We start from the raw sequence: 9,281 nt of genomic DNA, 5'->3' as shown, positions 1-9,281 counted from the left end.
CCCCGCCTCCTCCTGCTCCTGCTGCAGCCGGTGCATCAGCTCTCCCACCATGATGGAGCGGCGCCGGAGGCGTGCCTCCTCGCCTTCCTCCAGACCCAGGCTGCCCAGGCTGCTGCCCGGCCGGTAGTGCACACCTACCCCGCCGCCGCCGTTGGCAAAGCCGTCGCCGCCGTCGGAGCCGCCGCCGCTGCCCTCGCTGCTGCCGTCGTCAGCCGGAGGCTGGCCCAGGAGGCCGGCGGCGGAGCGGGGGCGCGGGGGGCTGCCCACGCGGGCGCCACCTGCCGCCCGCTGCCCTCCGCTCTCGCCGCCGCTACCGCTTCCGCCGCCGCCCTCCCCTGCCGCTGCCGCGGCTGCGGCGGCCAGGCGCTCGATGTCTGGCGAACTGAATGAGCGGCGGAGGGGTGGGGTGCCTCCCGAGCGGCACAGCAGGTCGGCCACACCGCCGCCGGTGGCGTAGCGAGGGCGCGGCATGAGGCAGTTCATGCGCCGCATGTCGTCACCCTCCTCCGGAAGCTGCCACTGGCAGGCGGGCGGGCGGGGGGCAAGAGGGCATGGGGCGGGTGAGCCGGGCAAGGGCTGGAGCGCACCAACGCTTGCAGCCCCGCGCGCCCCGTTCCGGCCCTGCCCCTGTCTCGCCTCCTCACCGCCAATACACCACACCAAACACAGCAAGCGCAAGCAAGCAAGCAAGCAGGCAAGCAAGCGGGCAAGCAAGCAGGCAAGGAAGCAGGCAAGAACGAGAAAAGAAAGCAAGGAAGAAAGCAAGGAGAAAAGCAAGGAAGAAAGCAAGGAAGAAAGCAAGCAAGCTTGCCTCCAAGGAATGGCTCTCCCGCAGCCTGCCCCGCTCCTGGTGCCCGCTGCCGTCGGCCGCCGCTGCCACGTCCCGCAGCTCCTGCGGCAGGTAGCCCAGCTTGGAGCGCACCTCGGGCATGCCCATGATCTCGTCGATGGTGGGGCGCTGCGGGATGCAGCGAGGGGGAGGAGGAGGGGACCCGAGGAGGAGGGAGAGCGGCGGGAAGGTGAGTGGGCAGGGCAGGGGGAGCGGCGAGCAGGAGGGCGTGGCAGGGCGCAGCAGCTTGCAGCAGCAAATCAGGGCATGGAACGGCGGGTGGTGCGGAACGGCGGGTGGCAGCGGAGCGGCGGGCTGCGGCGGCGGCAGGGTCGGCCGGTGGCCTGCTTGCCTCCTTTGGGTCCCTGCGCAGCATGAGGGCCACCAGGCGGGACAGGTCCAGCGAGAAGCGGGCGGGGATGGGATCGTACCGCCCTGCCAGCACCTGCACCGCGCCCAGCGCAGCCGGGTGTGCGCCTGTCAGCGTGTGTGTCTGTTTGCATGTGGCGGGGGTAGTGGTGGCAGGGGTGGTGGTGGTGGTGGTGGTGCAGCCATGGGGGACACCTCGGCAGGCGCCCGAGGAACAAATGGCGACCTACGCTTTGGCATGCCGGTCACCCAGACAGGCGTGCCGCCCAAGCAACCCGCACCCGCCGCCTCTCCAGCCCACCCGCTGCTTGATGTCCTCCTCCGTGCGCGTGCTGTCGCTCAGAAAGGTGGGGCGCAGGGTGCAGAGCTCGTGCAGGATGCAGCCCAGCGCCCAGATGTCTGCGGGGCAGGGGCGCAATGGAAGGTAGGGTGGGGCAAGGACGCAGAAGGGACACAGCATCTGCTGATGAGGTGCAGGGTCAAGGCGTCTGGCCACCCGGCAACCCGGGGGCCCCCAAGGCCCCCAAACGCTGCGGCTGCTGTCTCTGCTGGTTACCCATCTGCTCGGGAGCATGCTCTGGGCAAGGTGGGCCCTCCAGGGTGCACACACGTGCCTCTGCCCCCGGTTGCTCCCCCACCCCTCCCACCACCTCCACCCACCCTCCCACCTGCTGAGTAGGAGTAAGCCTGGCGGTTCCACATCTCTGCACTCAGGCCGGGCCCAGCCAGGCAGGCAGCGCTCACCAGCTGACGCTCAACTCAGGTAGGCAGGCAGGCAGGCGGGCTGGAAGGCTGGGTGGAGCCGGAGAGCAGCATACCAACAGGCACCGGCCTCACCCGGCGCCATGTAGTGCGGGGTGCCGATCTGTATGTTGGTGAACACCAGCGCCAGCTCAGCGCTGACCCCCAAGTCCGCGATTTTCAGCAGCCCCGCCCCGCCCTTCCGCGTCAGCATGATGTTCTGCGGCTTGAGGTCCCTGCGGCGGGGGGCGAGGCGGCCGCGGCGGGCAGGGAGGGACGGTTCAGGCCTAGCGGGGCAGGAGGCGGTGGCAGGGCGAGGAGGCAGGGGCGTGTGGGGTTGGGGCACAGGCACACATGCACCACAGGATGTTCGGGCGAGAAAAGAAAGAAAAAAACAAAATCAATGAATGCCCACATGTGCCCACCTGTGCAGCACGTGGTTGTGGTGCAGGTACTGCACCCCCAGCGCCACCTGCAGGAAGTAGGCCCACACCTCGCGCTCCCACAGGAGCCCCTCGTCCTGCCGCAGCTTGCTGCACGGGGCCAGGCGCAGGCGGCAGGCGGCAGGGGGAGGCGCGTGGGTGGGCACGGCCTCGCGAGCGGTCGCAGCAGGCGCCCGCGGCGCCACCAGGCACATCAGAACAGCCGTCTGCCGCCTCTGCTGCCTGCAGCCGTCGATTCATCCACCACACGCCGGCCTGCGCTCCCTGCCACCACCCACCCCCTGGCCCCGCCCCGCTCACGCGACGAACGAGCCCAGGTCGCCGCCCGCCACCAGCTCCGTCACCACGCACAGCTTGTCGTGGTCGCAGAAGGCTTCGTAGTAGGAAATGATGTTGGGGTGGGACAGGGAGGCCTGGTGGGAGGCAGGGGATGTGTGGGGAGGCTGGGGAGGTGCCGGTCGGGTGGGTCAATTGGGTGGAGGGGGTGCGGGCAGCGGTGGGAGATGCGTTCGTGAGGGAGGGTAGGGGAGGCCTGGGTGCCCGCCTGCCTGCCTGCCTGGCTCAGCATGTGTGCAGCAAGGCGGCGGCAGCGGCGCAGCCGGCTGCATGGCCGGCCAGCAGGCAAACACGCGGGCCCACCAGCAGCCGGATCTCCTCCACCACCGCCGCCTTGTCCAGCTGGCTCAGCGCCCGCAGCTCGGTGACCTTGAGGGCGTACCGCTGGCCGTCAGTCAGCCGCTCCGCCTCGTACCTGCATACGCCAGCGGCGGCAGCAGGCAGGAAGGTGGGCTGGGGGCCGGCAGAGGCCGGCTGGGAGTGGTGGCTGGCCCAGCAGGGTGCTGGCGCAAGTAAACATCAGAGGCAAGAGAGGGAGGCTAAACAATCAAACATGCGTGCCCGCTCGTTTGCAGCACATGGCGGCGGCCGCCGGTGGCACCCACACGGTGGCAAAGGAGCCATGCCCCAGCTTGCGAAGCAGGCGGAAGTGCTTGGGAAGCTCCAGCTCTGCCCCCCCGCCAATCAGCAGCTTGGGCTTCTCCTTGCTGCCCTTCAGAAAGCTCTTGAAGCCCATGGCTGCAGGCAGGCGCCGAGTCGCCGGGTGCCGCGCGCCGCCGCCGGGGCTCTCGCACCGTCACGGGGCTCGCGGCGCGGCGCCAGGCGCCTCAGATGAGCTGTACTGGGGGCTGCAGGCGGGGCAATGAGTGTCGCAGGGCCCTCCGGCGGGGCCAAGGCGATGAGGCACCGTGCACTGGATTCGACGCGTAGCAGCGGCTCAGCGATACGACTGGCGGCATCACAAGCACTGGAAACCAGTCAGATTGTAGGGGGCGCTTGCTCAGGGGTTTGTCATCAGCAGGGCAAATTGCCCCGTGGCAGTAGCCGGCCACCACATGGCTCCATCGAAGCGCTGGATCACTCTCCACGATCAGGATCATCAGAAGTCTGCCGGGGAACTCAAGGGTCCGACGGCACCGCTGCCCCCACCTGTCCCCTTCTGACACTGGGCGACCTGCCCCCTTTCTGCACACTAGAGGCGTCCTGGTGAGGGAGCGAGGCAGTGCAACAGCTCAGCATTCTTTATCACGCTGACTGTGTGGGGGAGATAAGCACACCCTTATACGTGCTCCAGCGCCCACGCCCGCCTGTGCATGTACGCGCGGCGGCAGGCAGGCAGGACCGCGAGGCGCTGGCGCAGCTGCGCACCGGGTCGCATTGGGGCGCGGAAGAGACCGGCCGCTGGACGCGGCGCCCCCGAGAGCAGCGAGTCTGCCCCCACTGCCACGACGGCATTGAAGATGCCCCCCACATGCTGCTCACCTGCCCCCTTTACGCCCCGCTGCGCCTCAACTTTCCTGACCTGTTTGCTGAGCCCCATCCTCCCCACCGCTTCCTCCGCCAGAAACCGTGCCGCCTCGCCGCCTTTGCTGCCGCCTGTCACCAGCGCTGGCTGACCGCCACCGTTGCGCTGCCTGCAGTCCCGCCCTGAACCCCCACTCTCATGTCCACCCCCTTTGCTCTTACCGCACCACACCTGCTCCACGACATGCAGTACTGCCTGCCCGCTCACACACTAAACGCTCGGTGACCTGTCAGTTGGCCTGTCCTGCCTGTTGTTCTACTGCTTCATCCCTCCTTGCTCGAACAACAAAGTCTGTGCTGCAAGCTTGTTCTTGCTGAAACCAGACTGTAAGCCCACACAAGCTGTAGGGTTGCAACCTCCCGATTCCTGAGGCTGCCGCCATTCATCATTGAATTAGCACGCTGTAGAATCAGGCGCAGGCTCAACCTGCTGTTTCTGGACCTGCGGCCTTTGGTTGCAACCATCCGTCGCTAAGCGACTCACCCTTGTGCCCCTTGGCTGTTTGCTTGTGTGTGTGTGTCACAAGAGTTACCAAGGAATCAATCAACCAATTCTCAATTCTCAACCGAGGAAGCAATAGTGCGCTCATCAAAAACGGCCGACAGGGTGGGCACCGACAGGGTGTGACATCGTCAAGGGGGAGCCTCAGCTCAGCTGCGCTCGGGAAGGGCAGCACTCGTGTATGGCTCGCACGGCAGGGCAGGCAAAGTGACGCGGACAAAAATAAAGACGGCCAAACGGGGCCAGCCGTCACACGACAGAAACATCAGGGCGCACGGCAGTCGGCGGGAGGGAAACGAGGCACGCGAGGGGCAATGAGGAGGTGAGAAGCAGTCACTCATGGTATGTGGCAAACGTCTCAAGAGGAGGGTGCAGGAACGGGAGGGTAGAGTAGGGTGCAACTGAAGCACTGGAGGCGGCAAACAAAGCACTCGAAAGGTAGAAGAAAGGGGCGGTCATAGAGGCATTGAGGATCATTGGATGGCGGCAGCGGCGCGTCCGCCGCTGCGGCGGGCAAGCGGGTGGCACGAAAACTGGGGAGGTGCGTCCTCATGCGGGCAAGTGTTGCTGAAGGAGTCAGATGTCCTGCATTGCTGGAATGAGATACGTTGGGTGGGCGGGCGTTGGGGGGGCGCGCCGCCAAGTCCCGCCACCCGGCGCGTTCCGGCAAAAGCCGTGCGCACGTGGGCGGGGTGGGTCCTGGGGCTGCCGCATGCGGTGCTTAGAGGTGCCTTAGAGGTGCGGCACCGGCATGTCAACGGCAAGCGGCTGCTTGGCTGGGCGGGGCGCCACTGCCTGCTTCTGGTAGGCCCAGGGTGCCGCCACCACAGGGTCGTGGTCGCGCTTCACAGCATAGACCCAGTCGCCGGCATGAGTCCCTCCGCAGGTGGGCTGCAGCGTCAGCGGGGCCGCGGACCTGCCTGCGGGTGGCAAGAAACGGAGGGTGCGGCGGGCAGGGGGGGTCGGCACCAGGCCATGCAAGGGGTGGCGGCGGGTGGATTGAGAGCTGCCCCCCACGTGCGACCCCAGGGCCCGCCGCCCGCGTCATGGACTCACTCTGAGGTGCGGTCTCGCAGAAGTGCGACGCAAGGGTCGCAAGCCGCCGCTGCGCACAGGAGTGGGACATCGGGTTTGGCTGGTCCGAGGGGAGGTGGTATCGGAACGGGCTGGGAGCGCGTGATCAAGTGTGTGGGTGGCTGATCGAGGGCAGAAGTGGAATAGATGGGAGAACGGCCGGCGCCCGCGGCCAAAAAGGGTAGCACGTGTTGTTGGGGGCGCGGCACGTTTTGCCAGATGGTAGAAACAAAATCCCTGCGCCAGCAGATTCAGCTCTCGTGAACGGGTTTAAATGCGGTCTTGGTGCCCATGGGAAGGTCCGAAGGCCACCAATCCGCCCACCGCACCTTGGCCCCCTGGCGGCGGCGCAAGCGGCGGCGCCAGCAGCGGCAGCTGCACTGTCGGTGCTGGCACATTTTGCACGGCCACTGCCCCAGAGGGCATGCCCTGGGTGAAACACTCTCAAAATCAATGCAGATATCAAGCATACAAGATGGGCCATCACAGGCAGGAATGCCTGCCGCCCTGGAAATGAAAACGCGCTCGCTCATGATACATGCTGCGTGCCCAGCGCAGCCTGTGCCGCCCAGGCGCGCACACTGTCCACTGGCAGTGAACACCTTCACTGGCAGGATTTCCAGCCTGTTGGTCCCAGCCCGCCAGGCACGGCTCACTCGGCCCTGACCTCGTCGGGCGCATAGGATGTGAGCAGCACCTTGCCTGCCCTGAAGTCTGATGCTCTGCAAGGTAGAGAGGGAAGGAGAGGGAAGGAGGGGCGGGCAAAAGGCGCAGTTGAGCACCAGCGCCAGCGCAGGGTGCCCCACGCATGCGGCCCCCCTCGGCTGCTCAGCCCAGCAGCCTTGCTGCGGGTGGCACAGCGCTGGCCGACGCCACACCACGCATGAGCTGGCGCAGCGGGGGTCACTCACACTCTCTTCAGCGCCTCCTGCCACTGATCCAGCGGCAGGCAGTCCACACTGCGGGGAGGGGCAGGCAAGGGCCAGCGTCGGGGGCAGGTATGGGCATGAGCGGTGCGCTGCACTCCCCTGCTCTTGAAGGAGCTCGCCCGCCTGCCTCTGGGCGTGCCCCAGCAGCAGCCGGCCCGTGCTCCCCCGGCCAGGCGGCGGGCGGGCCAGCCCCCCCCCCCCCCCACACACACATTCACCTGCACGGCCTGATGACCTTTGTTCGGAACAGGGCGCACACATGGTCCACCAGCTGCTCCTTGGCCCGCCACCCATCCTTCATCTGCACCGCCACGTCGCGCAGCGGCGGGTGGGATGCGTCGCCAAAGTCGCGTGCCAGGCCAGCCGGTGCCGCCCCGCCAGCCGTGGCAGTTCCCGACAGCCAGGGGCCAGGTGCGGCAGCGTCGTGTGGCCGGCCGGCCAGCCAGCAGGGCACCCCCCGCCAGCAGCCCTGGGGTGCAGCCGGTGCGGGGCCGGCACCCACCACCCCCGCCCCCGCCACGCCGCCTGCCACGCCCACGACCCCTGACCCCCGGCCAGGCCGCCCCCTCCCTTGCGCCCCCTGCCGCATGCCCCCCCCTGCCAGGCGCTTCCCTGCCCCGCCCGCAGGCGCCCGCCCACCTTTGCGTACCCCCCCGTCAGCCAGAAGCCGCGCAGGCGGATGTCATTGAAGATCAGCAGGCCGGGCGGGATGGTGACGGGCTGGTGGCTCATGGCGCCGTACACCACCAGCGTGCCGCCCGGGGCCAGCGCCTTGGCGCACGCCGCGCCAGACTCGCCTGCGGGGGACGGGGGCGAGGGGGAAGGGACAAGGGGAAAGGAGTTGACAGCCGGCCGCCGCATAGGCGCGCCACGCGTCGGCGGGCACGCGGTACGGCTGGCCGCACACCTCGCAGCGGGCGGCGTCCCGCAGCGCTAGCGCCTTGTGCAGCTGCCAGTTGTGCAGGCAGCTGCGGGGAGGGCGAGCGGGGGTGGGGGGGAGGTGGGGATGGGAAGGGGGTGGGAAGAACTTCCACTGCATCAATGCAGCGTCGCCGCCGCCACTGCCTCGGCGGGTTGACTTCAGGCCGGCCCCGCCCCCTGCCGCGCTGCTTGCCTGAGATGTATGTGCTCTACGGTGCCCCTGCACTGACAGGGGGACACCAGTATGTCTTGCAGGCCTCGGGGGCCGCTCTCCGTTTCGTGGCAGACCCTGCAGTGCGGCTCCATCTCCAAACCCGCTCCCAGAATCTTGCCTGACTGCCCGGGAGCCTCCAATTGGGTTGCAAGCCTGGCATATGGGGTCTACACCGGGTTGGCTGGACCGCCAGCACAGCACGAGGGGCTCCTCGCCTCCTTTGCTGTGAGAAAGCAGGTCACGCTATTACAAATGCAATTGCCAGGGCCGCAGCATAGGCAGGCCTTTGCGTTTTGAACCCCGCTCACACTCGCAGCACTAAGCTCAGGCGCTCGCGTGCTACCCTATATCTTGTCTCTAACCAATCTGATAACTCCCTCCTGAGCCTGCCATGCTTGCCGACGGGCCCGCCGCCGCCGTTGCCCCGGCGCCACCGCCACAGGTGCCACCCCTCCACACACCCTCGCGCCCAGCCACCGCCATGCCGCCCCCGTCGCCCGCGCCTCCCCCAGGGGCCCCCGTGGTGGTGCACGGCACGTGCGGCTGGAGCGACGCGTCGCTGGTGCGGTGCGGCCGCTTCTACCCGCCCGGCGTGCGCGGCAGCGAGGACAAGCTGCGCCACTACAGCCGCCACTTTGGGTGCGTGGAAGTGGACACCAGCACCTACGCCATCCCGCGGCCCGACGTCACCAAGCGGTGCGCCTGCACGCCCGGGAGCGCCACAGCCTCACCCGCACCAGTTCTCGCGGTGGACTGGGCGCCCCACGCTGCGGCAGCACCAGGCCGCCTCGCTGCCCTTCCCTTTCCCCTGCCCCACAGCGCGCGCCCATCCACCCATGCATGCAGGTGGGCGCAGGCCACCACCCCAGGCTTCCAGTTCCACGTCAAAGCCTTTGGCCTCTTCTGTAGCCAGTCCTGCCAGGTGGCGGCCGCCGCCTTGTCAAATTGGCGCAGCCCCCGCACATGCCGTTGCATCACAGCCCTGGCCGTCTTGGGAGGGAGGTTGCGAGGCGAGTGTGCCACCCCGCCGCTGCTGAATGCCACTGCCTCCCCGCCGCAGGCCTCTGCGCTGCCTGCAGAGGCGCGCGCCCTGCTGCCGCCGCCCCAGCAGCAGCAGCAGCAGCAGCAGCACGTGCGTCTGGGCAGCCTGCCGGCGGGCGTGGAGGAGGCCTGCTGGCGCCTGTTCCACGCCGCGCTGGAGCCGCTGTACCAGGTGCGCCTGCGGCGTGGTGGCGGCAGCAGCGCTTTTGCGTGGGGTTCAAGTGGTGGGGGACTGTGGGGCCTGCCCTCTGCTCTGTGACGTTGCCAGGCCCTTTCTGGCCAGTGTGTCCGCACGCTCCCGGGAGCTTTGGCAAGGCAGGGAAGTGCTGAAGACCTCCCTCCCTCCCCTCCCTCCCTC

The 9,281-nt window shown here is 68.2% G+C and overlaps 4 protein-coding genes across 4 annotated transcripts in view; 1 reads left to right on the top strand and 3 right to left on the bottom strand.

Moving 5' to 3' along the window:
* The window catches only part of CHLNCDRAFT_144329 (hypothetical protein), a gene marked incomplete at both ends in the record, with an annotated part of 4,273 nt that extends 819 nt beyond the window's left edge, over positions 1-3,454 (bottom strand). Inside the window, 10 exons of the mRNA XM_005848635.1 lie at positions 49-519; positions 881-958; positions 1,215-1,274; positions 1,500-1,597; positions 1,867-1,902; positions 2,036-2,175; positions 2,365-2,472; positions 2,683-2,795; positions 3,022-3,133; positions 3,297-3,454. Of these exons, the coding sequence (XP_005848697.1) occupies positions 49-519; positions 881-958; positions 1,215-1,274; positions 1,500-1,597; positions 1,867-1,902; positions 2,036-2,175; positions 2,365-2,472; positions 2,683-2,795; positions 3,022-3,133; positions 3,297-3,454 (1,374 nt within the window). The remainder of the gene's footprint in view (positions 1-48; positions 520-880; positions 959-1,214; positions 1,275-1,499; positions 1,598-1,866; positions 1,903-2,035; positions 2,176-2,364; positions 2,473-2,682; positions 2,796-3,021; positions 3,134-3,296) is intronic.
* Positions 3,455-5,476: 2,022 nt separating this feature from the next.
* On the bottom strand, positions 5,477-5,792 carry CHLNCDRAFT_144328 (expressed protein; the record flags this gene model as incomplete). The annotated part of the gene is made up of 2 exons (XM_005848634.1): positions 5,477-5,664; positions 5,762-5,792. The coding sequence occupies 2 exons, from the start codon at positions 5,790-5,792 to the stop codon at positions 5,477-5,479; spliced, it is 219 nt and encodes a 72-aa protein (XP_005848696.1).
* Positions 5,793-6,470: 678 nt separating this feature from the next.
* Positions 6,471-7,974, bottom strand: CHLNCDRAFT_144327 (hypothetical protein; the record flags this gene model as incomplete). The annotated part of the gene is made up of 6 exons (XM_005848633.1): positions 6,471-6,540; positions 6,730-6,777; positions 6,966-7,216; positions 7,387-7,544; positions 7,594-7,715; positions 7,895-7,974. The coding sequence occupies 6 exons, from the start codon at positions 7,972-7,974 to the stop codon at positions 6,471-6,473; spliced, it is 729 nt and encodes a 242-aa protein (XP_005848695.1).
* Positions 7,975-8,363: 389 nt separating this feature from the next.
* Positions 8,364-9,281, top strand: part of CHLNCDRAFT_144326 (hypothetical protein) — a gene marked incomplete at both ends in the record, with an annotated part of 2,236 nt that continues 1,318 nt past the window's right edge. The window contains 3 exons of the mRNA XM_005848845.1: positions 8,364-8,578; positions 8,729-8,804; positions 8,943-9,111. Coding sequence (XP_005848907.1) covers positions 8,364-8,578; positions 8,729-8,804; positions 8,943-9,111 — 460 coding nt within the window. The remainder of the gene's footprint in view (positions 8,579-8,728; positions 8,805-8,942; positions 9,112-9,281) is intronic.

Source organism: Chlorella variabilis, assembly GCF_000147415.1.
Source record: "Chlorella variabilis unplaced genomic scaffold CHLNCscaffold_7, whole genome shotgun sequence".
Lineage (NCBI taxonomy): Eukaryota > Viridiplantae > Chlorophyta > Trebouxiophyceae > Chlorellales > Chlorellaceae > Chlorella > Chlorella variabilis.
The sequence above is the reverse complement of the archived record's forward strand: the minus strand, read 5'-3'. Positions and strand labels throughout refer to the sequence as shown.